Source organism: Pantherophis guttatus, chromosome 1, assembly GCF_059756535.1.
Source record: "Pantherophis guttatus breed Tessera chromosome 1, ASM5975653v1, whole genome shotgun sequence".
NCBI classification, from domain to species: Eukaryota; Metazoa; Chordata; class Lepidosauria; order Squamata; family Colubridae; genus Pantherophis; species Pantherophis guttatus.
This window is the reverse complement of record NC_142063.1, coordinates 119,215,414-119,242,204: the sequence shown is the minus strand read 5'-3', so window position 1 is coordinate 119,242,204 and position 26,791 is coordinate 119,215,414. Positions and strand designations below refer to the sequence as shown.

The window sequence follows — 26,791 nt, the reverse complement described above, 5'->3', positions numbered from 1 at the left end:
AATCGGCAAATACCACCTCTGGCTGGCCCCAGAGTGGGGTGGGAATGGAGATTTTGCAGTATCTTTCCCCCAGGAGTGGGGAGGGAATGGGGATTTTGCAATATCCTTCCCCTGCCATGCCCACCAAGCCACACCCACCAAGCCACGCCCACAGAACCGGTAGTAAAAAAAAATTGGATTTCACCACTGGGAGAATTACAATGCTGATCCGGCCCTCGAAGAAATCCAGTTTGACACCCCTGACATAGAGTATTTATAATAGATACTTTTTAATACCTTTTTCTGTTGTTTGGCTTGTAGGCAGAAGAGAAACAGATAGATGTTGGCAAGATCCTGGTTGGTAGCTCACAATCATGTAATCTTGTTCTATTTAACAATGGGTCCTGCTGCTTAAAGTATGTCCTTAGTGTGGAACAATCGATCACTGGACCATGTGATCCTGAGGAAGTTGCCAGTGATCCCTTAGGTATTTACCGTAATTGGAATGTGAATGTATGGTTCTTTGTACCATTGGAAGCCTGCCCTTAGTAATTCCATTGTTTCCTTTCTTCTTCTCTCACTCCCCATTCACAGCAATAGAACTTGATCACTACAAAGGGACAGTTTGGGCTCGGGGAAAGATCTACTTGCAAGCAACTCTAAAACCAGCTCACCAGCTGTGCTACACATGGACAATCTATTGTGCCATTTCCACTCCCAAAGGTAAGATTCTGGGAGTAGCTAGTGACCATCAAAGGAGCCTTACCATCAAAGCAATATGTATGTGTGGATAAGTAGGAAAATCCAGAGCTGATTTTTTAAAAAGGCTCCTCTTACTCTGATACATGTTGGGTTTATAGAAAATTTATGTGACACACAATTGAGTAGTAACTTAGTGGAGAACTCTCTAAACTATAAAGTGGAAAAGCATTTCTATTTTGCCACATTCTAATCAACTCTGGGCAAATTTTGTTCCTGGGAATTTAGGATTAAGAGCTCTTCTTGATCATCAAGTGAAGCATGTCTTAACTACCTTCAAGAATTGGTAAAAGACATCTGCAGGCTATTCCTTATATGGTAGATGGACCCTGTCACTTTACTCTTAACAGATAAACTGGCTATTGTGCTCCAAAACTCCAGAACAGGCTCAGGCTCAACCCATCCAAGACCGAGTGGCTGTGCTTTCCGACGTCTCGATATAGTCAGTTGACGCCATCACTGACTATTGGGGGCGAATCATTGGCCCCCACGGAGAGGGCTCGCAACTTGGGCGTCCTCCTGGATTCACGGCTGTCTTTAGAAGAGCACTTGACAGCCGTGACCGGGAGGATTTTTCATCAGGTTCGCCTGATTTGCCAGTTGCGTCCCTTTCTGGATCGGGACTCGTTACGCACGGTCACTCATGCCCTTGTCACCTCCTGCCTGGACTATTGCAACGCTCTCTACATGGGGCTCCCCTTGAGGAGCACCCGGAGGCTCCAACTGGCGCAGAGTGCGGCCGCGCGGGTGGTAATGGGAGCGACATGGCGTTCCCATGTAACACCCCTCCTGCGCGAGCTGCACTGGCTCCCGGTGGTCTTCCGGGTGCGCTTCAAGGTTTTGGTTACCACCTTTAAAGAGCTCCATGGCTTAGGACCTGGATACTTGCGGGACCGCCTACTACCACCAATAGCCTCCCACCGGCCGGTACGCTCCCATAGAGAGGGGCTCCTCCAGGTGCCGTCAGCTAAACAATGCCGACTGGCGGCCCCCAGGGGGAGAGCCTTCTCTGTGGGGGCACCTATTATCTGGAACGAGCTCCCCCCAGAGATACGGAGGATCCCAGATCTGTGCACCTTCCGCCGCACTTTAAAGACCTTACTATTTCACCAGGCGGGCCTGGCCTAATTTTCTCCCTCTTTTATAAAAGATTTTTAATTTTTAAATATCTTTTAGTATTTTATACATTCAATTTTAAATTGGTTTTAAAAGTTTGGGGTTTTAAATTTGTCGGGGCCAAAATTATTTAATTTGATTTTATTCTACTTTTAAATTTTGTATGTATGTGTTTTATTGTTTGGCTGTGCACCGCCCTGAGTCCTTCGGGAGTAGGGCGGTATAGAAATCAAATCAAATAAATAAATAAATAAATAAAAACTGGAATGATGGCCAGGAAATCTGAGAAGCCATAAAAATAGCTTTTTCAGTGTGAAAATTGGTTCTGGGGTTTTGCTATCTTATAGGGTGTCATTGTGGCTTTTGTGTAACCAAACGAGAAGTACTTAAGAAGCACCAGAAACTAAACGGGAGCACTAACACACCTAGGGAACTCCAGTGATTGTGGAAATTTCAAAATAGTGGAAAAGTAGCATAAGGGCTTTGCAAACGACAGGAGTGGAGGAGGCAAGAGTGAACAGGGGAAGAATATATTCCTTCAAATATTTGAAGGGCATAAATACTGCTTCCAGTGAGGCTTTTATTTGCAGTCCTCTTAACTCAAATACAGAATCCACAGAGAGGGCCAAACAGGGTTATCTTAAATATTCTGTGCTTGTTTCTTCCATTCTTTCATACCGCAAAATATCCACCAAGAAGGAAAAGAAGGAAGAGTTGCATAGTTTCCCCTCTATTCTGGAAACTGAGGAACTTGTAGCATTTTTACAAGAGAACTGCAGTTAATAGGAGGAGCACCTGAAGAAGTCTGCCAAGCTTTATTTTTTTATGGATTAATCTGTAGTGGGAGATAAAAGATCTTATTTATTTACTTTACTTTACTTTACTTTACTTTACTTTACTTTACTTTACTTTACTTTACTTTACTTTACTTTACTTTACTTTACTTTACTTTACTTTACATTCCACCTTTATTATTTTTATAAATAACTCAAGGTGGTTAAGGTACCTCCTCCTCCTCCTTCCTCCTATTGTCCCTACAACAACATCCCTGTGAGGTGGGTTGGCTGACCCAAGTAGCTTTCGTGGCTAAGGCAGGACTAGAACTTATGGCCTCCCACTTTCCAGCCTGGTGCCTCAACCAGTAGATCAAACTGGCTTTCTCATGGGTTTCAACAAGTGCCTCTGCCACTTATTTGCATTTATTTTATAATATAAGCACTCTTTTTTTTCTATTCAGACCAGTGTTTTCATTTTGGAAGCCCCATTCAGGTAGTCATTCCATTTTGGATGCTCAGGATTTTTGATGTTTGAGGACTTTTTAGAGATTGTGTTGCTCCTGGTGTTTGCTGAAGTGCATACTTAATCCAGTGATTAATTTGTTTTATATGCAATATATGGGGACTGAAGAAAAAAATAGAACGGATTCCACTTTTTCCCATTTGTGCCTGGTGGTGGAAGATGTGAAGGACTTATCAAGGGAAGTAGAGCAGGGGTGGGTTCTAAATTTTTTTACTACCTGTTCTGTGGGCGTGGCTTATTTTGTGGGCGTGGCTTGATGGTCATGTGATTGGGCGTGGCTTGATGGTCATGTGACTGGGTAGGCGTGGTCAACTCAATGTCACTCACGTCAAGGGGAGTCATATTTTTTTGACCACGCCCCTTGTTCCTTCCTCTCAGGCCCGGTTTCAACTCAAGTCGGCCTGAGAGAAACATCTCTAGCAGATCTGGCTTTCAGTCATTGTCTGTTCGATTATCTCAGAGTCACTGTTAGTTTTTTAACCAAACAATTCTTTAGGATTTAGCAGAGGTACTGGTCTACCAGGCTTTTAATTGCTTGCAGAGCCATACCATTTGTTTTTGGAGCATACCATTGAGAGCATTGGAAACCGCTTTCAGGCAGCTTGGCCTCAATTGCCAATCTACCACCACCGAGGGGTTTACAGTTCTAGCCGATCAGTTGGGAGGCTTCTTGGCTTCTCAATTTAAAGCTACAGTGTCTTGTTTTTTTTTCTCTTCTTTGTCAAGTGACCCTGATTTTTTCCTTTTAGCTGTTCAGCTGGGACTTGGGAGGCAGCGAATAGATTGGGGACGGGGCCAGGCAGAGGTGGTATATTTACTGGTTCTCCAAACTACTCAAAATTTCCACTACCGGTTCGCAAGAACTGGGGAGAACTGGTAGCATCCCACCACTGAAGTAGGGATATTGTTGGCTACTGCCTTAATTGATGTAAACCAGACAGAAAGAGACATAAGATCGTAATTAATTACAAGCAATGACTGAAAACCAAGTCCCTTCTTTACCATTTCCTGCATCCCAAATGCCATATGGTTGTATTTTGGATAATAAGGTTGATTTACATTGTACTGACTGTTTTCTTGCTTCCCTTGCAAGCTGCAAACCCTTTGGGGGAAAAGCTGTCTGTTTGCTGTGTGGTAGCAACTGGCATCTACCCTTCTATCTGCATCGTTGATGCTTGTGGGACAGGCAGTGCCTCTGGCATCAGCAAGCTGCACCTCTGGAGGCTCTTTTCTTTGGAGAGACTGAACCAATATCTGGAGCGAGAGCCGACACCACAAGAGCTCACTTTCCGAGTGCCTACCAGACACAGGTAAGAGTCCTGTTTTTCTTACTAATTTTTAGTCGATGATGGTGATGATGATATCCATTCGGTCAAGTCCGACTCTTGGGGATTCTATGGACCAAGTTGCTCCACATCTTCTGATCATGCACTGCTTCTTTTGAGTTTTTTTATGCTCTGGCTGGTGTCAGCTTTGATGATGGCTTAGTCTTTAGTTCCTCCATACAGACACACTCTTGATTACATCATAGTCTGAAACCAATACTTTCTTTTCTTTCTTTTCCTTTTTTTTTCTTCTTCAAGCAAGACATAAGAAAATGCAATATGTAAACAAGCCAGATTCTGGGACTATTGAACAAAGGAACAATTCCTCCTCCGTTCTTCTCACTTTTCATTTCTCTTCAACATGCAGCACTCAGCGAATCCCCCCAGTTTACACACCTGTCATGGTGGATTTCAATTTTGGAGCCGCTCCAGTTGGATGTGAGTCCTCTGTGGTTGTGCTGATGATACAGAACAATGGAACGATACCTGTAAACTGGTATGTAATCCTCAACCACTGACTTAACCAGCAATAGCTTTTCTTTAGAGTTCAGAATTTTTGCACTTTCTTCCTCCTCCACTTGAATTTAGGATGGATCAGATAAGAATCTTCATGGTATTGATTTAATTTGGGGGAAGTTTTCTCTGCAGTTAAGCACAAATGTTATCCCTCATGCTTGGTTTGTTTAACAGGCCAAGTGGTCTGATTTATAAATAATATTGAGGCATAATTCATGAATATGCAGGTAAAGAAAAATTCTATTAGAATGGTGTCTTCAGTGGTGCTTAATTATATTTCTGGTGTTCAGAGTATGGCTGTGAATGTAAGATTTGACAATGGAACAAGTTATTTGGGGAAATATTGGGCTCTTCATTGCTTAAAGAGGTTTGCTAGTGAGGATACTGTAGCAATGTCTTTCTTACATTGAGAAGGAAAATAGATTAGATGGCTACCATCTATGATTCTGTAGAGCAGGGGTCACAAACCTTTCGGACCGCGAGGACCACTAAATTCATAAATTTAAATCCCACGGACCACTAATATGAATTTTTTAAAAAAGATAAATAGTATTTAGTGCAATATAAACATGCAAATAATTTTTCTGCGACTCACCAAGATTTTCTCGCAGACCACCAGTGGTCCACGGACCACCAGTTGGTGATTGCTGCTGTAAAGCACTGTATAGAGATGTTGTAAAGTTCCTTGGGTTCCTGGATCTGGTTCAGTGGTGGGTTGTCCCCGGTTTAGACCGGTTCACAAGAACCGTTAGTAAAACCGGTGGGAGGCCCCACCACCGCCCCGGATGTCGTCATCAACGATCTGTGCATGTGCAAAAGCTTCTGCGCATGCGCAGAAGCAAGGCATGCACGCAAGCGAAGCAAGGGCACGTGTGCAATCCCGTTGCGAACTGGTAGTAAAGATAAGTAGAACCCACCCCTGATCTGGTTGATCATAGTCTGGATACCATATAAGATAAGAATGGACCATTGATACTCATCAACTGAAAGGAGAATGATCAGAGCTTGCATAGCAATGAGAACATTTGTCAGCCGGGCAGTCTCCTGGCATTTAATGTAATTCTGTCTTCTAAAGATTGGAGCTATTCATTTTCTTCCTTCTTTTCTGGGCTTTAACTGCTTTTGTAGGGATTTCCTGTTTCCTTCTGACCAGAAGATTGACATGGAATATTGGGCAGAAAGTACTGAGTTTGATCCCAGTGAGTTGCATCAGATGCGGATCCAGGATAATCAGCTTTTTACTGTCGCTCCCAAGTCAGGAAAGCTTCCTCCAGGGCAAGAGCAAATTATACAGCTATCTTACAGGTATTCATGTACCATATATGGTTCCTTACATATGTGGGAGTTGAGCTCACTCAAATGTCAATTTCAGCTCCTATGCTTGATAGGCCACACCAACTTAACTCACAGTTTGGGACCCTGTTATTATCATCTGAAGTACAAAATTCCATCAAAGTTCTCTTAACACCATTCCCAAAGCAGAGGACTTCATGAATTTACCTTCTCCTGGACTCAGGTTTCCAATTCTTGAATTTATTTAGAACCTTAAGGCAGCTGTAGGTTAACCTTACATTGTTCTTTCTTATCCAATGCTATCGTTGTGCCCAGGAGGCTCTTTATGTAACAGCATACTTCTGCAACAGGGAAAGAATTGTTCCTGATCTCTTAGTTGATTCATCAGTTAAAAGAGTTTGGAATGGTTTCATTTATGCATTTTTTAAAAAATACTTATATCTGTTTTTCCTTCCAACAGACATGATTTCGTTGGCACTGACCGACTCCCAGTCCTACTAAAAGTATCCCATGGTCGAGAAATTCTGGTATGATATTTAGTGCAGAGGCTCATAAACTCCCCAGAAGGAAGTGATACTAGTCTTCCTTAAGACCATACTAAATTCTTTGGCTGCTATAGCTATAGGAGGCAGTGCACTGGTGAAATGTCCTTATCTTGGACACAGAGTTCCCCTTTTTATGATTCACACACTTACCATAACATATCTGAGACCTCCAGTTTTTCATCCATCAGCATCACTATAGTTACTACTCCAGGCACTATGGAGTGTGTATATGTGTGTTGAATAATACTGATAGCAGAATTTTCTATTTAGCAGTTACTATTTGAAAAAAGTGTTGTCTTATGATTTGATGCACTTTCTCTGAGTGATACCTAGTGACAGTCAAGAGAATGTGATTTTATTTCTGTGGTTTGTAGATGGAGACAAAGAAGAACTAATCCTAATTTGATATCTTTCTTGAGAAAAATAGAAATCACAGTGCTGATTTTTATTTGATATGATTCCATTTTATACCGTTAGTGGTTTCATCATCTCCTTGATCTCCAAGGTTGTTCTTAAATTGCCTTTCCCAGTTTGGCCCTCCCTAATTTTTCAGTTAAAACCCATTTCCCTTATTCCTCAGTGATACCTCCCTCCTTCTTTACTGACCTTCTATTAGATGCCCATTACACATTCAAGATTTCTATGGAAGTAGTGGATTCCCTTTCATTTGTATTTTTCCCCCTCTTCCAGGAATTCAGAATTTCAAAAAAAAGCTGGAAATCCAGATTTGTGTCCACACCAACCCGTGGTGTGAGATTTAATGAGGAGAATCCTTGAGAATGCTGAGGGGCTGCTCCCTTTAAGTTTCACCTTTAGTTTTAACATTTTTAAGAATGAGAGTGGGGGAAAGATGCTACTTGTGATTGCTATGAATGCAGCTTGTATGGTGCAAGTAACAGCCCATTTATTTCACCTCTTTTCTTTTTATTCTGTCTGCAGCTGAATTTCATTGGTGTGACCCTGAGGCTGGGATGCCACTACATTCACTTCACTTCATCTAAACACATGTTCACACCTATTGCTATTGGCACATATAATTCTCCTAAACAAGTGAGTCATCAAAAGCCCGCCTTCTTTCTTTGACTGCTTTTGATTTGCTGGTGCTGTCTCCTTCATCTTTGCAGGGAGGTAGGATCCATCCAATCTTTCTCCAATGAATGGACCTGGATAATTTCACGGGGAGTTTGGGATTTTCCCTTGGGAATCTGGTAGGCAGTTCCACCAAGGTCTTAATTCCTGCCTGGAAGGGGTGTGTGTTGAGAGCCTTGGACCAAATTGTGCTTCTGCAGCCTCTCTTTGTGCTTTGATCCCATGGTTCTCCTTGATGGTTCAAAGAGCTCCAAGAGATTAAGCAGCATCTTAATGCCTATAGGGCTGTTGAAGAAAAGCAAATAACAAACCTGGGTAAGCTTGTGTAAGAGCTTATATTTGAGACTACATTGTAGCAGTAAGAGTGGCAAAATGTAGTTATTTTTCAGCTCTTATTACATCCACAGATGGATTGCTGATGACTCTGTTTAACATAACCCTGTAAAGTGACTACAGGAATCTGAGTGACTTTTTCTGCAGATGCCAAAAATGTTGTTTATATTCTGAATACACTGTATACGAGGAAAATTCTAGACATCTGGCAAAAAAAAGTACCTCAGATCTACTCTGTTAGATTTCAACCAGGCAGATTTTTTTTGAGTTATCAAAGGGTTGATCTTGTGTTATTACCTGGGAAGTATTTGACCCAGTGATGCCAGAGGAAGTGGACATGATCCTTAAGTTTGTTAGTATAGCCACCTGGGTTTTAGATCAAAATTCCTCCTATTTGGTTAAGGCCTCCCAGAATGTCATGTATAATTAGGACCATGCAATGATAAATTGATTTTGGAGAGGAGGTCGTTTTGCCTGTCTGGAAAGAAGTTCCAGGACCCAGTTTGTGGGAGCAATAAGCTGACTTTGTATAAAACATACAAAAGAATGAAGGCTATTGCTTAACGCATTGTAAGCCGCCCTGAGTCTCCGGAGAAGGGCGGCATATAAATCAAATTAAAAAAAAAAAAAGTGGAAGTGTACCCTTCCTTAAGAAAGCATTGGTGAACTTAATGGTTCTGGACAATTTTCATTAGGTCTCCAACCTTCCCCTTTTAGGTAAAGTTGAGATGGTAATTGGACTATCATTTCAGAGGACCCTAGAGGAAACAGGACCAATTGCAGTTGGATTTCAGGCTGGGCCACAGTTTGGAGACAGCATTGGTCACATCTGTTGATGACTTCTGGTGGAGCCAGGATAAGGGTTGTCCTGGTTTTTCTAAATTTCTCAATAGCTTTCAGTATCATTGATCATGGCATTCCATTATTCTGGATTTGTGGCTTGGAAGTGAGTGGGGTTTCCTTCTTTCTCTATGCCAAGCTCTGGTCAGTGTTGACAGATAGGGAGAGATCCAACATGAAGCTCCTGATTTGCAGGATACCTCAGGACCTGACACTCTAGCTTCTCCTATTTAACATCTACATGAAACTGCTAAGTGAGGTCATCCACCAACGTGAAGTCAGGTATCATCACTATACTGATGACACATTTTGACCCTAGTCAACCAAACAATGCTTATCAATGTCATATTTGTTCCTGAAAGCTGCTTAAGTCTAGATGGAGAAGAACAAGCTCAGGTTTAACCCTGACAAGACTGAGTGAGTATGGGTGCTGATTATTTGGTCCCAGTGATTTTCCTTCTTTGATTCTGGATGGGTTTCAGATCAACTTGTCTAGACTTTGAGTCTTCCTAGACTCAAAGCTTCTGAATAATGAGCAGGTAGTAGGTAACAGCTATGGCCAGGAGGGCCTTTGTGCAGATTTATGTGGTAAACTAATTGCACCCTTTTTCTGGATTGTGAATCTTTTCTCACAATCATTCATACCTCGGTCACCTTTCATAAGGATTGTCCTTGAAGATATCTTGGAAGCTACAGCTGATCTAGAATGCATCCACCCAAATAGTTATGGATGCATTCCAGAACACCCATGTAAGATCTATACTATGCTAGTGCACTAGTTCCAATGAGCTTCTGAGTGCAATTTAAAGGACTGGTTACAAAATCCTTCATAGCCTATGCCCTGGCTATCTGAGAGATGACATCTCTCCCATTATTTCTGCCTGCCCAGGCAGGGCTGGTATGCGTCATGTCCCAGTCATTAAGTAATGTCATCTGATGGGACCTAGGAATTGTGCTTTCTCTGCTGTGGCACTTGCCCTTGGAATGTTATCTCTCTGGAGGTTTGCACCACCCTGACCCTGCAAATGTTTAGGCAATTTTTTAAAATGTGGTCATTTCCCCAAGTTCTGGGATAGATCAGTGATACATCATTTGCCATGTATTGTTTGGTTTTGTTTATGTTTCCTTTGCTTTGTGATGTTTTTTTTGGTTTGCTTGTGTAGGTTCTGACCATGGATGGATGGATGGATAGATAGATAGATAGATAGATAGATAGATAGATAGATAGATAGATAGATAGATAGATAGATAGATAATAGTCAGACAGACTGCTGGATAGATGATAGACTGCTAGACAGATGATAGATAGATAGATAGATAGATAGATAGATAGATAGATAGATAGATAGATAGATAGATAGATAGATAGATAAATAGATAGACAGACAGACAGGCAGATAGACAGACATGCATACATATATAAATCCACGGCAATATTATTGACAAATAGCTTGGGAATCCTGCTGGGGAATATTTTTCATTCATTCATGTTATGTCCATGTCAGAATATATTTTAAATTCTAAGATTGCTTCATAATATCACTCTTAGTTAATATTAAATATTCATATCTGCCAAATTAATTTTCCCTTAGCAATGGTTATATAATAGAGAAGTAAGAGGCTGGAATTATACAAAATGAAGATATTTGTGTACCTATAGGCGTCTTGTCAGAAAATATTTAATAGTCTTTTCCAACAGACCAAATGGAACTGGTTTCTCTCTCCTGCAGATCTATGAATTGTATAATGGAGGTTCTACCAGTGCAATCTATGAAATTCAGATGGATGCCCTCCTGCAAGCAGAGAAAGAGAATCACCACCATGCAGTTTTTACCTGCCTAAATCCAAGAGGAGAGATTGGCCCCGGATTAACAGCCCACACTGAATGGATTTTTTGCCCACTGGAAGCCAAAATGTACTCGGTAAAGACATTATCCTTAAGAATAAGCACTTTCCTTTTGGAATTTATATTCCTTCCTTGTATCAGCCCTTCATGAATCATGCGAAATCTGATTCAACTTGTTGGTCGATTTGAAAAATCAGTCCCATTCTGAGTTTATGAGTGAAACTAGATTGATCCAGATTTCCAAACTGATTAGTAAAAAAAACTGTTTCTGTACACACACAGGAACATTCTAAATCATCTCACTTGCCAAATCCAATTTTGTCCAGCTTTAGAACTTTAGATTCTGGTGACTCTTATTCAATTAAGTTCTGATATTTTGTTCACAGCAGCAAAGCTGCTCTTTGTCTGTTTCTGTTCAGAAAGGTTTCTTAGTCGTTCCAATTTTTTTTAGCTATTACAGATATTTTATTAATTGATAACATTTATAGGCCACCAATCTTACCTCAATTTACCTGATCTATGACTGATTCCACTTTCCTAATCTCAGTTCTTCATCTTGATTTGAACAATATTTTGTTTTTTGTACCCCCAAACACCACAAGATTTGCTACACAGATGTTCCCCCAAGCAAATTGATAGAAGAGTTAATTTCAATCCATCTTTTATTATGGCCATTGTTCTTTTAGCTTCAGTTTTCTTTTCTTTTTTTCTTTGCACAGGTGGACGTACCTATCCATATCCTTGACGGAGATTCTGCTTTAATTACCTTTCAAGGAGTAGGCTTTGATCCGCAAGTTATGGGAGAAACTGCACAATTTGATAAAGTTGTATCTGCTGCAACAACTCCAGTCTCTGCCAAATTAACAGTACCTGGTTTGGTAAATCTGGGAGTTTACTTGTTCCAGTATCACACAAGAGAGTATTTAACAGAGATTTCAGATTGCCAGTAGGAGTAAGTGAGCCACTGGCACTGGGAAAGCCATTCTTATATGATGCTGTTTTATCTCAAGTAATGTCTTTCCCCCCCCTTTTTAAAATAATAAAAAAATAACGGTTCTTGTTTATCTGATGAGCATCTGGCAAGGATACAGTTTTCATGCTGTATCAGTGGTGGGTTCCTTCCGGTTCCGCCCGGTTCCGCCGAGCCGGTAGCGGTGATGATATGACATCACCGAACCGGTTCTGCCCCCCTCCCCCCCGCATTATTCTTACCTTTTATTTGGCCCCACCCCCAATCTATTGCTGCCTCCTCAGTCCCAGTTGATGGGCTATAAGGAAAAACTGTTTAAACTCTTGCCGCGGGGCTTCAAAGGGCCGCCTTACAACTGATCAGTGGTAAAAGGCAGTTGGTGGTAGACCGGTGCCTCCAAAAATAAATGGGTAGACCAGTACCTGCAAAAATACATGAGTAGACCGGTGCCTGCAAAAATAAATGGGTAGACTAGTGCCTCCAAAAATAAATGGGTAGACCAGTGCCTGCAAAAATACATGAGTAGACCAGTGCCTGCAAAAATAAATGGTAGACCAGAGCCTGCAAAAATACATGAGTAGACCAGTGCCTGCAAAAATACATGAGTAGACCAGTGCCTGCAAAAATAAATGGGTAGACCGGTACAGCTCTGCAAGCAGTTAAAAGCCTGGTAGACCAGTACCTCTGCTAAATCCTAAAGAATTGTCACATGACCATCAAGCCACGCTCACAAAATAAGCCCCGCCCATAGAACCAGTAGTAAAAAATTTTAGAACCCATCCCTGTGCTGTATCCATTGGTCAAGCTGGACATTGTGCAGGCTTTTATGTGTTCTGAGAAGGTTCAGTATGACCTCTTCAATGATGAGCCAGGCATACTAGGACATGCAGTCCAGTCAAATGAAAGATAAATGCACTGATGCTGGTATTGTTCTGTTGCCATCTGTAGGATACCAGAAACTGTACCAGCAGGTATTTGTCTCACACATTGGGGAACACGGCCTTGTGACTCTCGGCCTGCATGAATATTGGCAGCTCCCAACAAAACAAATTTGCCATAATTTCAATATTTGTTGATCTGTTAACGCAGAATTATTGTTGTGTCCACCTATAGGCAGAAAGTGGTGTTGGATTTGTAAAACTGAGAATGGCGATCTCTTCAATCAGATTCTTTTCCTACAAGCTAAGGGTGTTACATTGATGATAAAGCTCCTGAGTCTCAAAGGTGCTTTTTCAAAAGGCAACTGGACAGGGTTTTTTTCCTTCAGGAAGAAGAAGAAGACATTTCACTTCTTGTCCAAGAAGATTCATCAGTTGTGATTGGATGGTGGGAGGATGGAAAGCTACGTTCTGACAGGATGATGAGGGGAGGGAATGGAAGGATTGTATTTCTTTGCAATCCTCTGGTTGAAATATAGGTAGTCCTCGACTTACAACAGTTCATTTAGTGAACGTTCAAAGTTACAATGGCACTGAAAAAAGTCACTCATGACTTGGTCACGTGATCAAAATTCGGATGCTTGGCAGCAGGTTCACATTTATGACGGTTGCAGTATCCACGGGTCATGTGATCAGCTTTTGTGACCTTCTGACAAGCAAAGTCAATGGGGAAGCCAGATTCACTTAGCAAGCATGTTTACTTACTTATCAACTGCAGTGATAACAAATGTTATCTTAACAAATGTTTCACTTAGCAACATTTATTTATTTTATTTATTTATTTTAACATAAATTTTGGGCTCAGTTGTGGTCATAAATTGAGGGCTATCTGTAGAATCCTTCCATTCCTCTCCCCATCCTGTCAGAACCTAGCCTTCCATCCCCCCACCATCGAGTCACAACTGATGAAGCTTCTTGGATGAGAAGTGAAACGTCTTCTTTTTCCTCCTCAAGAGAAAAAAACCCAGTCCAGCTGCTTTTTGAAAAAACATCTTTGAGACAACTGGACGACTGAGAATCTCCATAGACATAAAGCCCCTGAGGTTGCTAAGATACCTATGGGAGATTTCAAACATAAATATCACATGATTAAAATGAAAACAACATCAGGTTGCTTTGCCTGCAAGGAATCCATGTTGTGCCATAATGTTTCTAAATTGGATTAAATGGTTCTCATAGCGGAGCCAGTATCTCCATGCTGTCGAGTCAGTCCCAGCTATATTGCTTATACTTAGTATCCTTGAGGCTGGAAGGTTTGACAAATGGAAATATTTTCCATTGGTAATCCTGGTGTATTTGAGTTTGGCAGGGTACTAAAAAGACATAATGAATGAAATAGGAAGTTTGGAAGTATTATGCATTCTTTTGAAAGTCAGAGATTCTTCTGTTTTTTCTAAAAATATCACGTATAGAGAAATAATAGAATAGCCGCAAGTGTGTGTACTGCCCCCCCGAATACTCTTCCATCATACATACAGTATATTGTATATTCGTCCTTGCTGCCACAACTTCCATACATTCCATGTTTTCTACATTGCTTTTTGTTTTTTAAACTTCTCAGTTTTTGAGAATCTCCATGCAATTATGATTCTTTGACTTTTATATATAACTTGCAGTCATTTACTCTGTTTGTTAACTGCAATCATTTTGGTCTTTGGAACACTAATTTTAAAATACCTATATAAAAAAATAAAATACCTATACTTTTGCTGCATTGCATAATCTATTTGACTCAAAAAAAAAAAAAAAAATTACCCTGTTCCAAGCAATTTTCACATCCTCTTCCTATTCATTCTGTTGGAAGTTATCTATGTTCTAATGCATTTTCAAGGAACCATATTTTTCTCATCTTGCAGTCATTCTTTCTCTGTTTTTCTTCCATGTTCACTTTTTCCAAATCCACTCTTAGATAAAAGTTTGTTCCATATTCAGAACATTTTCATATCCTTGTATCCTTCACTAATTTTCTTTCATCATAAACATTCTTTTTTATTCATGCTTTTTGATTCAATCCTTTCCAATATACTGTACCTATGAGTAAGAGACGCAGTGGCTCAGTAGCTAAGATGCTGACTTTGTCGATCGAAAGGTCAGCAGTTCACCGGTTCGAATCCCTAGTGCCATGTAACGGGGTGAGCTCCCGTTACTTGTCCCAGCTTCTGCCAATCTAGCAGTTCGAAAACATAAAAAATGCAAGTAGAAAAATAGGGACCACCTTTGATGGGAAGGTAACAGCGCTCCATGCACCTTTGGCATTTAGTCATGCCGGCCACATGACCACAGACAGCACTGGCTCTTCGGCTTTGAAACAGAGATGAACACCGTCCCCTAGAGTCGGGAACGACTAGCACATATGGGTGAGGGGAACCTTTACCTTTACCTATGCCCCCAGGCATAATTCTCATTATTCTCCAGTGTCTGAAGACCTAATGAATTTTTCTGTACTCTCTTTACTATTTTCTACCCATCCATTTATGCTGCCTACAGAATAATATTTTCCCTCGATCCCATTCATTTCACTGTAGCAGTACTTTATGTATGAAATGCCCCATAAACATCTGCCATTAGCTACAGGCTCTAGGTACCACTGTAGATCACCTAGCTTCCTTCCACTGGATAGGCCAAGAAAACAAAGGGATCCTTATTTATTAGGCTAGCAGTTCATTCTGTTTATTTTCTTTCCAGGCAGTATATTTATCTCAGCCTCGGATATGTCTTGGCAATATCCCTGTGTACAGCAAATGTAGTCGCCTTTTTTTCCTCAACAATGCTTCTGAGGATGAGGCCATCATTTTTACCTGGCACGTACCAGGGATCTCTCCTGCCATGGTGGTGAGTTTCATCTGCATGATTGTTGTTTTGGCTTCCTTGTCTTTCTCCTAGCGATTCTGTTCCTTTCAAGTTTCCTCAATGGCAATGTGAGAACACTTGCTCAATTGGCTTCAACTTTTATCAGCTCAGACTTCTGAACCAGGTTTCACCACAAATGCAAAAATCTCCAAAAGTTAATATAAATATTTGCTAAAAAGAACAGGATGGCCCAATTGCAGTGTTGTATTTTATGACTTCAAAATAATCAGTATTCTGCTACTGTGGCTATATTAGATTATTCTAACTCTTTTTTAATGTCGGGAGGAAAGAGTCTAGTTTCAGAGCAACCAACAAGGATATTTAATGTGAATGTAGTATCTTGCATGCTTTCTGTACTCATTCATTTATTTCATTGTTTTATATGGCCACCCAATTTACAAGACTGATCCTGAGTAAGTTATAGTTTAAAGAAACATGAAATGTCTTAAATATATAATATATAATGTAATATAATACGATATGATGTAATATAACATAGGACATAAAAAAACAAGATAATGGAATAGCAAAGACAATTATAATAACAAAAGCAACTGAGGCCAACCCAACATGCATCTCATTCAAGGTCCTTGCATTCTGCATAGGCTGATGCCACAATCTTTAGGGACTCATGAAAGGACAGAAGGATGAGGGCTGTTTGAATCTTGATATATTATGATATAATAATCAATTGTTTTGTTTCAAGGCACTGAAGATCATACCTCAAACTGGAATTGTGCAGGCTGGAGAGAGCACTCACTGTGTTCTTACACTGCATGCTGGTGAAAATCCATGCTTCTACAATGTGGATTTGATCTGTGAGGTGAGATTTAGTGGATACCTCAGATCAAAGTTCCCTTTAATACCAAAAGCCAGGGGTTTTTGGTTGCTTACATTCAATATAGGAAATTTTGGTACCAAACAGAAAGGCTATAGTTATAAAGAATATGAGACTGCACTGAAGTCTGTCACTGATCAGTTCATTAAAATTAATTAATAACAAATGCGGGATTTATGTAATAGAGTAATTAAAGCTGACTGGCTTTTGTCAAGGGAACATCTGCACAGAAGCCTCAAGAAGATAGAAATAATGTACACTTAATACAAATTATATTTTTCCATGATGCATGGGTCAGTTAGAATGCATGATTGAATATGCATGATTTCATTTCCTCTTTCCTATAATCCAAGCATGTTGAATTAACTATTGTGCATATAATTTTCTCTTTGGTGAGATAGTTGTTTCCAGTAATTTCTATAAAGTCATAACATCAAACTAAAGTGCTGCCAGAAATTAAATTTCAGAAGGCATGTAAGGGGTGACCATATCTCACCAGTTCAGAAGAAGAAAAGTAGTAAAAAACCCAGGTGAATAATGTTAATTTTAGATATTTTCCCTGTAGATTTTTACTCAAAACTCATTAGATCAATATGAGAAAGAGCTGCAGGAATGGGAAACTGAAAATGCTCGCCAAGCTGTGGAGTTTACCATCACTGAGAAAGACCTGGATACGATGAAGGACCCAAAGGAACCTTTCAAGGTAAAAACTAGTGTGCTATGAAGGGACGTCTATTGTATATCTGGATTAGAATGTTTTGTTATCAATTGATTCTGTGTTTTGTGAACATATGTAAGAAGATGGGTAAAAATACCTGATATAAGACTTAGCCACATCATTTAGATGCAAGGATCATTCGGCTTCTCAGAATTAGCAACTACTTATTCAGAAATTATAATATATATATTTGTAAATGATTGTAGATGTAATTTGCTGACAGTAAGAGCAGTTAACCAATGGAACATTGCCTCCTGGAGTTGTGGGTGCTGCATCACTGGAGGTTTTCAAGAAAAGATTGGACATTCATTTGTCTGGGATGGCATAAGGACTCCTGCCTTAGACAGGGGTTGGACTAGAAGACCTCTAAGGTCTCTTCCAGTCTTGTGATTCTATATTCTATGTTTTCCTGAATACATTTCCTAAATATACCAGGGAAACATTAGTCGAAATTAGTGTTCAGGTTTTAGCTACATAATTTTCTTAAGGCCAACCAAGTCCTTTGAGTTGCTAAACTGGAAAATCTAAGTGGCATCTTCCTCTCACTAATTTATTTTCCTAAGTTATCTAGGAAACTTTCTGTGGAAAACTCATTGGTTCTCATTCAGTTCATTGAAGCATGTATAATTTTGTGTATTATTATCTTAGTTCCATTTGTATTGTTTTATTATTTGTATTTCTAAGTACAATTAGAAATATAAATAAAATTTGTTTTATTTATTGAATATGTATGCCATTAACTTCATATAAATGCCTCATGCCAACTTACACAAAAATTAGAACATCCATGGTATGATATATAAGTGATAAAGGGTACACAATACATTTAAAATATCATTAATAAAGCATGCAAAATAAATTTGAAACATCAACATTTCAAATTTAAAATGTCCATGGTCAGAACCAACCCCATGACATAAAAATACAATGAAATTATAATGGTTGCAATGTTAAATAAATACATTTATTTTCTATTAGCACATCTTTTTACAAGGATTTGGGAATTAACAGCCATGGGCAATGGTAGAGAGAAGACAAGAAATTTACAAACCCCCCCCCCCCAATACTGTAACCCAGGGGAGTCAAACTCGATTTCATTGAGGGCCTCATAAGGGTCGTATTTGACGTCAGGGAGTCACGGTGGGCGTGGCCAGGGTAGGCACGGCCAGCTCGATGTTGGGGCACCTGTGGTGGCCTGAGCACTCTGCCAGCAAAAACGAGTCCCCAAGCTCTGTTTTCAGCTGCGATGGCCTCCTGCAACCCTCTGCCAAGAAAAATGGAGCTCGGGAGGGCCGTGTGTGGCCCTACTGAGCTCTGTTTTCGCTGGCAGAGGCAGCGCGGACCGACCCTTTGCTGTTTCCAGGGCAACCCTGCGGGCCAGATCTAAGCACCCCATGGGCTGGATCCGGCCTCTGGGCCTTGAGTTTGACACCCCTGCTGTATACAGTAATATGTCAATAGTTTACTAAACACATGGATTTTCACAGTAAATCCATGGCTTGATGTTGAGGGGAAAAACCAGCAAGGGCAGGAGCGTACGCTTGACTTTTTCTGTGAAGGCAATTTTGTGCTTAGAATCCATCACTGATTTTTTCTCCAGCCTCATCTAGACACCCACAAGGAGAAAAGGATCTTGGAGATTGCCCACTTTGAGCAGAAAATTGATTGGCAGAAAGAAGGTTAAGGTTTCTTTATTCAGGGTTGCAATCTTCTTTTTTTAAAAAGGCCACATCTTACAATTTTGTGTATATGAGTTAACTTCCTTCATTCATGTATATATCACATCTATTCAAATTCTATAACTTTTTGTTACAATTACCCTCTTTTTCTTTAGGGAGCTCCAAATATGCCAGGATTATCAAAGTTTTCTAAAGTATTTACGAAGATAAGAAAATACAAGGTAATTAGTTATATGCCTTTATATAGTTATAGTGAGATCCCTTGTTGTCAGCCTCTGCTCCAGAAACCGAGCAGGAAATGTAAATCTTCCAGGCATATTTCTTTATTGTTCCACACCTATAGGTATAATGGATATAATTAATCATGAAAGACATAAGATCATAAGTTCATGCCATGAAAAATCAAAGGATGAGATGTATATAGATGTTTATATGCAAATGCTAAGAATAGGGGGAGTGTTTGATGTTAGGAAAAAACATAGCATAAATTATGGAAATGTGATATAACCAGTGGGATACAGTTATCTTTGTGACATGACCTCTGAAGAAAAGAAAGGGAAGGACATAATGGGAGCAGATCTGCTTTGTATGCAGACTGACATAAAGCAGAAGCCACAAAATGGAGCAGAATCTTCTACTGATGTCCATATCAATCCTCTAAAGCAGGTTAGTACTCAGCACATACTATTGTCCCACACCAAGAGGCTAAAGCTGACCTATGGATAGAAAATGAATGAGAGAAAAAAAAAACAAAAAACATAATTTCCCTTCATGTAAGCATAGTTTGGGAGAATGAATGTTCTGGACAGGACCAAATTTCTAGATATTCTAAATAGTTGTGCACTCAAAATCTATTCAAAAAGTTAACAAGAGGAGTGTTTTGCATATTTTATTGATGCCTTATACTTTTTGGGTCAACATTTTGCAAATGTTCTTTTTGTTTTCATCCACTGCAACACTGACTCTAATGCTAAGCACAGTCCTGAATTTTGTTTGAGAGATGTATTGAACCAATTGGGAATCAAAAAGATATTATCTTCAGGTGTATCTAAAAAGCCCAACTCAGTCTAATGTGACTTCAGAAGATCATGCTTTTTAAAAAATAAATGGATTAATGAAAAGAAGATTGAAAGCAAGAGTCAAGAAAGTCAGTGTCTAAATGTTTGGCAATGTTTTCAAAACAACAATAGAATCTTAGTTACAGTGTCCAGAAAGGGTACCATAAATCCCAAGAGAATATCAGAGGATATCCAAATATCATTTGGAAAATGTTGACCAAAAAAAGTATGAGGCATCAATAAAATAAGCAAAAGATTTTGCAGAGCACACAAAGAAAAGAACATTAAAAGCAAAAAAAAAAAAAAAAAAAAAAAACCCTTCAAAGATATTTGGAGTAGGAAGCCTATCAGCTAGGGCATGTGGGGAGGAGGAGGGGGGAGAAGGGGAGGGAGGGATGGGGAGAGAGAAAGAGAGAGAGATCTGCATGTAATTCCTGGGCGATTCAAGGGAAAGGCTGCAAATAGGAAAGATGTATGAAATGAAATGAAATTAGTTCCCACCTACCTATTCCTTCTGTTACTGTATCTTCTCACATTTAATTACTTAGCAAGATGCTTGAATGTTACAAGTTAGACTGGTTAGATAGTCCCTTTCGCTAAATGATTTATTTTAATTTCTTCTCAACAGACTCTTCCTCCTATTAAGAACATCTGTGAGCCAAATGCCCCTGCTAGCCGTAGCCAGAGGAGGCAGATAAGAGACAAGGAGGCCAGCAGGTTTTGGCCCAAGCCCGAATTCCCCAAGCCCTTTCTCATGCACCTCGGCTTTACAGCCAGGTCCCACTCAATTGATGATTTCTTGTCCAACTTCTCTAGTGACTTGCCCCAGCACTTCCTTTATCGGTAAGACGCATTGTTTTCCTTGCTTTCTCCAGTTCTCCCCTCTCCAGTTAGAGATGTTGGATCTCTGCCGATTCTCCACGTAGAGATGTGATGTGTGCCTTACACTAAGCTACAGTTTATGTTGCTAAGTGAAAGATTTGTTAAGTGAGTTTGCCCCATGTTATGACTTTTCTTGCCACAGTTGTTAAGTGAAGCATTTGTTAAGTTAGTAACACGGTTGTTAAGTGGATAGTGATTCCCCGTTGACTTTGCATGTCAGAAGGTCGCAAAAGCTGATCACATGACCCAGGGCACTGCAACCATCATAAATACGAACCAGTTGCCAAGCATTTGAATTTTGATCACATGACCATGGGGATATTGCAATGGTCGTAAGTGTGAAAAACAGCTTTAAGTCAGTTTTTTCAGTGCTGTTGTAACTTTGAACACTCACTAAAGGAACTGTTGTAAGTCAAGGACTACCTGTAGTGAGTTTACCAGATGTACTGATCTGGTTTAGTGTGTTTTATGATAGGTGAAACCACTTAGCTTTTAGCACTGAGATGTTATCTAGTTTGGTAATGAAATGCCTGCAAGAATACAACTAAGCTCAGAGAGCATCAAGAACCCCATCGAAAACCACTTAGTACTTGCTTTAATTTTGCAAGTTAAAATTGCTTGTCTTAATGTGGAAATATTGGAATTGTGGCATGAGAATATTTAATAAACTGAGCTGAAGGACAAATCCTATCTGCTTGTTTCTAGGCATCTCATGGTTGTAGAAAGACTTAGATCATTTAGAAAAAGAGTCTTAATGTTTTTTTTACAGCCAGCTGAAGAAGAAAAGAGCGAGAAAAGATTCTGCACATAGGACATCTCTATTCTCAGTTTCGAGCAAAACTGGAAGAGGATCTATAAAGGATGTTACCTGGATGGATCTAGAAAACTGCACAGAACAAGAAGCCCAGCTACTGACGGACATGCTATCTATGGTGATCAAGTAGGTGGCTTGTCTGTCAAAAGTCCTGAAATATTTGGATGGTATATGCACTGCCTTACTCTATATAAGCCAGGGGTGAAATCAGTGGTGGGATTCAAGTAATTTAACAACCGGTTCTCTGCCCTAATGATTTCTTCCAACAACCAGTTTGCCAAACTGCTCAGAAAGTTAACAACCAGTTCTCCTGAAGTGGTGCAAACTGGCTGAATCCGACCACTGGGTGAAATCCAGTAGGTTCTGACAGGTTCTGGAGAACTGGTAGCGGAAATTTTAAGCAGTTCGGAGAACCAGCAAATACCACCTCTGGCTGGCCCCAGAGTGGGGTGGGAATGGAGATTTTGCAATATCCTTCTCCTGAAGTGGGGTGGGATTGAAGATTTTGCAGTATTCTTCCCCTGCCACGCCCACCAAGCCACACCCACCAAGCCACACCACACCCACCAAACCACACCCACAGAACCAGTAGTAAAAAAAATTGAATTTCACCACTGTTATAAGCTATGTATTTTATAAATATATAGACTGTAGGCTTAGGATATGTATCTTATGTAAGGCCTGCTGTTTCACAAGGCAGGATGCTGAAAATAATGTAGTTTGAGTTATTCCTATTTACTTTCAGAATAACTCCAATAAGGAAGGTTAAATTACTGTAAATCAATTATGAGAAATGCGAGGCCTTACAGGAGATTGGATTCCTTGTCCAGATCCAGTGTACCAAACTGATATGAACCACCCAGGTTCAACTTTATGCTCCAATCAATAAAATTCACTGGGGAACTTTAGGCAAGACATTATCACTCAGTTCAACCATTGTCTGCCTGGCCTGTATCTCTGCCAGAGTAGGGATGACTCCTAGTAATTTTGCCTTCTTTTATCCCTGACACATAAATGAATCATCTTAAGCATGTATTAGCTTTTATATTAGTAGGTTTTCAGGTGCTATGGACAACAAATCTTAATGATCATTAAACTAAATTACAATGGGTATCCTTTTTGATATTCCAGGGGCTTGTTGGAGGAGACACAGTTCCAAGAAGCAGTGGCTAGAAGCCTCACAGAGCCCATACCTTACTTCTACCAATTCTGGAGTGAAAAGTCAGCAAAACAGAAGAAGAGTCCAACTGGCAGCTCTCCAGAAACTCCTTCCCCAGAGTTAATTATTAAGGGTAGGACAGATGATGAAGACTTGGGAAGGGAAACAGTAACTCCCAGAGTCACTTCATTTGTTACTGAGAACCTAAGTGTCATTATTCGCAAGGAACAGTCCCGGGAAGAGAAAGAATTCATTATCAGGTGAGACAATGTGAACATCTCTCAATTGAAAATGCAGGCAAAATAGCTGTGTTCTAAGCCATCATTCCTGTAATGCAATCCTCCTCCTCCTCCTCCTCATCATATTTATATATTCTACTTATAAGACTGTTCCAATTCAAGACTTTTCTACAGATAAATATTGACCAGAGAAGTTAATGATCAGAAAGCCATTTGTCCTGAGAATCTAGAACAATGTATCAATATGTGCAATTTGAATCACAAAAAAGATTAACTTAATAGTGTGCATAGTTTACCGAGAAGCCCTCTCTTACTTATAGGTAAAGGAAAAGATCTAGCAAACATGGCAACAGTGTCTTTTGAAAGCTTAGGCCCTCACAATGGCCTTAGGCACAGAGCTTCAGTGTCTTAACAATTCTCTTTTCCTGCCCCTGCCTCCCGTTGGTCTCTTTCATGAAGCATAGTCCAAATCAGGCATGTCGAGTTCCAGCAAAAGAGTATTAGAATAAGAATCTAAGGGACCAGAGGCAGGTATGTGATCAGAAGAACAAAAAGATGCTCAAATTCCCAGACAAATGGTACAGAAGAACCATACAGAAGGAACCATATAGTCGGAGGTTAGAATTCAAAATATTAGTACCAGGCTGGAGAACCCAGAAGTAGAAATATGACTAAATCTAGCCAAAATTGCAATCTGGATACAATGTACAGTGTGAGAAGTTTTCTATACATGTGTTTAATGTTCTGGCATTGGTACTGAAGTTTGAATGAAAGCTTAAGTCTGCCAGGCTTGTTGTGAAATTACAGGAAGTCCTTGATTCATGACCATTCACTTAGTGACTGTTCGAAGTTGCAACGAACCTCTCTGGAGGTACTTACAATCCGGTTCCAAAGTTACGACAGCTGCCGCAAAAAAGACCGTAAAATTGGATCAATCGTGCACGTTACCTAATTTACAACCATCACAACTTACAAGTCATAAGTCAAGGACTACCTGTAGTATTAGAGCCATGGTGGGGCAGTGGTTAGAATGCAGTATTGCAGGCTAATTCAGCTCACTGCCAAGAGTTTGATCCTGACCGGTTCAAGGTTGACTCAGCCTTCCATCCTTCCAGGGTCGATAAAATGAGGACCCAGATTGTTGGGGAAATATGCTGACTCTGTAAACCACTTACAGAGGGCTGTAAAGCACTGTGCAGCGGTATATAAGTGTAAGTGCTATTGCTAAATGCTACTGCTATTAGTAATGTCTCCTTACAATGTTAATCCTGGATGAAGTTTTCCAAATCTTTCAATATAGAATATTGCCAAACAAATTATAAACATTCTCTAGTCTTATGCACTGCCAAAATATCCCTCATTACTTATTTCCTCATATCAATTTAGTTTCTCATTATATATAGTATTTTCTACATAGCTGACTTTAAGTACACCAAGGTCAGGGTTGGTTTTTTTCCACCACAAAAATATTATCTTCGATGATGCATACTGGACTGGTTAAACCCGGGCATGAGTTTGCACTGTTGACTATGGCATTATAAAAGGTGCCGTGGGTACAGTCCCGTGACAGCAAAATAGGAAACACCAGCATCAGTGAGCATGAAGATTCTGAAATGTGCTTTCTGTTAAGGATGCCGGCATTTGCAAATGTGGCTGAAATGGTGCTGGATAACACCATCCAGAACATTCTGGTGGAGGCCAGTCGTGGGGAAGTAGTGCTGACAGCACGGCCGAGAATCATTGCACTCTCTCCTGTTTTCTCCCAAAAGTGAGTAGATCAGCAGGGAGGGGATAAGGGCTCCTAGCATGAAAGGGCTGGTTCAAAATTAAAACGTAATCTAGTAGAGCAGAGTTGATGCCTGTTTCAGTGAGTTTAGGAATAGCCGAAATGTGTTTCTGCACAGGGTCTCTTTTGTAGTCCATGGATTTCTTCTTTGGCTGCCTCCTGGTATTTATTGGGCTGTACAGGTAGTCCTCAACTTACAGCAATTCATTTAGTGACCGTTCAAAGTTACGACACCACTGAAAAAAGTGACTTAAGGTCATTTTTCACAGTTACCGCCTTTGTAGCGTCACATGATCATGTGATCTAAATTCAGCTGCTTGGCAACTGGTACATTCTTATGACCATTGCTGCGTCCCAAGGTCATGTGATCTCCTTTTGCAACCTTTTGACAAGCAAAGTCAATGGGGGAAGCCAGATTCACTTAACAATCGTGTTACTAACTTATCAACTGCAGTGATTCACTTAACAACTGTGGTAAGAAAGGTTGTAAGATGGGCCAAAACTCACTTAACCAATGTTTCACTTAGCGACAGAAATTTTGGGCTCAGTTGTGGTCATAAGTCGAGGACAACCTGTATAAGATCCAGAAGAATCCCAAGGAGTCCTTGAAAAGGATTGTGCAGAGGAAAGGAAACAACAGATAGTCTTCAACTTACAAAAGTTTGTTTAGTAACCGTTCTAAGTAATAATGGCACTGAAAAAAGTGACTTATGTCCATTTTTCACACTTATGACCATTGCATCATCCCCATGGACGTGTGATCAAAATTCAGACACTTCAGACACTTCAAAATTCAGACAGTTGCAGTGTCCCCGGGATCATGTGATCACCTTTTGCGATGTTCTGACAAGCAAAGTCAATCGGGAAGCCAGATTCACTTAACAACCATATTATTAACTTAACCACTGCAGTGATTCTCTTAACAACTGTGGCAAGAAAGGTCGTAAAAAGGGGGGAAACTCTCTTAACAACCGTCTTGCTTAACAACAGAAATTTTGGGCTCAATTGTGGTCGTAAATTGAGAACTACCTATAATTGGGAAAAAAGCTTAAATGAGGACCATGGATTCAATGGGTAAGAGATGTGAGAACTAAGGAACAGTAAGGAATTGACACATTCCTTAAACTGAGGGAAAATTGTGCGCAACAATCTTGTGAAGGAAAGGCATTCATCTGCCAAAATAGTACTTCCTTTCTAGAAAAGGACTTGCCCAACCTTGTTCTTTAACAAAGCAGGGACTTTATAAAATTAATTTACAATGGTTGTAAAGTTGTGAACATTCAAAGGTATTTTTGTCTTTCAGAGGTGTCAGCCCCATAGTTTCGATGCACAGATCATCGGGGACCAATACTTCCAATGAAATCAAGAACTGTGAAGGGCAGCGGCACATTGTCTTGGCTCCATAGAAGCGCACGGAAGACTCTGGGATCACTGTGGATATTACTGGTGGGAAGATGGCCCTTTGTGATTAATATCCCCGCTAGAAGATGCCTCTACAGAATTAGGTCCAAAGAGAAATGACATTTGCAATAGAATTTGATCTGATTTTGCTCTGTGCAAAACCATAATAGCAGAGGGCCTTGTCCTGGATTTAACATGCAAAATAAAATTTCATTTTGTATCACAGGAAAAGTGATTCTAATTGTGTCATAGGAAAGAGATGGCGCTTTTACCTTTCATATAAACATGTGATTCTGCTTTCATTTTTGTGTGGTAAATGTTTGGTTTTCACTCCAGCAGGGGGCAGCTTAGGCTTCTGGCCTAGTTTGTCGATAGCAGGTTTCACTATATGTTAAATGCAGATGATACTTTCCTTGGTTACTGTGATCTCCGGGTAACAATGAAGTTTAACAACTGCACATGAATACAAAGCTATAGCAACTATAAGAAATAATATTGACCAGGAAGGAAGTTGGCTTC

The 26,791-nt window shown here is 40.1% G+C and overlaps 1 protein-coding gene across 1 annotated transcript in view; it reads left to right on the top strand.

The window, feature by feature from the left end:
* The window catches only part of CFAP65 (cilia and flagella associated protein 65), a 52,942-nt gene extending 26,445 nt beyond the window's left edge, over positions 1 to 26,497 (top strand). The window contains exons 16-33 of the mRNA XM_034433729.2: positions 301 to 466; positions 574 to 702; positions 4,247 to 4,463; positions 4,846 to 4,974; positions 6,123 to 6,299; positions 6,748 to 6,814; positions 7,772 to 7,882; positions 10,825 to 11,016; positions 11,660 to 11,818; positions 15,534 to 15,680; positions 16,405 to 16,521; positions 17,102 to 17,239; positions 19,089 to 19,154; positions 20,620 to 20,834; positions 21,643 to 21,813; positions 22,819 to 23,106; positions 24,716 to 24,853; positions 26,175 to 26,497. Coding sequence (XP_034289620.2) covers positions 301 to 466; positions 574 to 702; positions 4,247 to 4,463; positions 4,846 to 4,974; positions 6,123 to 6,299; positions 6,748 to 6,814; positions 7,772 to 7,882; positions 10,825 to 11,016; positions 11,660 to 11,818; positions 15,534 to 15,680; positions 16,405 to 16,521; positions 17,102 to 17,239; positions 19,089 to 19,154; positions 20,620 to 20,834; positions 21,643 to 21,813; positions 22,819 to 23,106; positions 24,716 to 24,853; positions 26,175 to 26,277 — 2,730 coding nt within the window. The 3' untranslated portion in view covers positions 26,278 to 26,497. The remainder of the gene's footprint in view (positions 1 to 300; positions 467 to 573; positions 703 to 4,246; positions 4,464 to 4,845; positions 4,975 to 6,122; positions 6,300 to 6,747; positions 6,815 to 7,771; positions 7,883 to 10,824; positions 11,017 to 11,659; positions 11,819 to 15,533; positions 15,681 to 16,404; positions 16,522 to 17,101; positions 17,240 to 19,088; positions 19,155 to 20,619; positions 20,835 to 21,642; positions 21,814 to 22,818; positions 23,107 to 24,715; positions 24,854 to 26,174) is intronic.
* Positions 26,498 to 26,791: the final 294 nt, after the last annotated feature.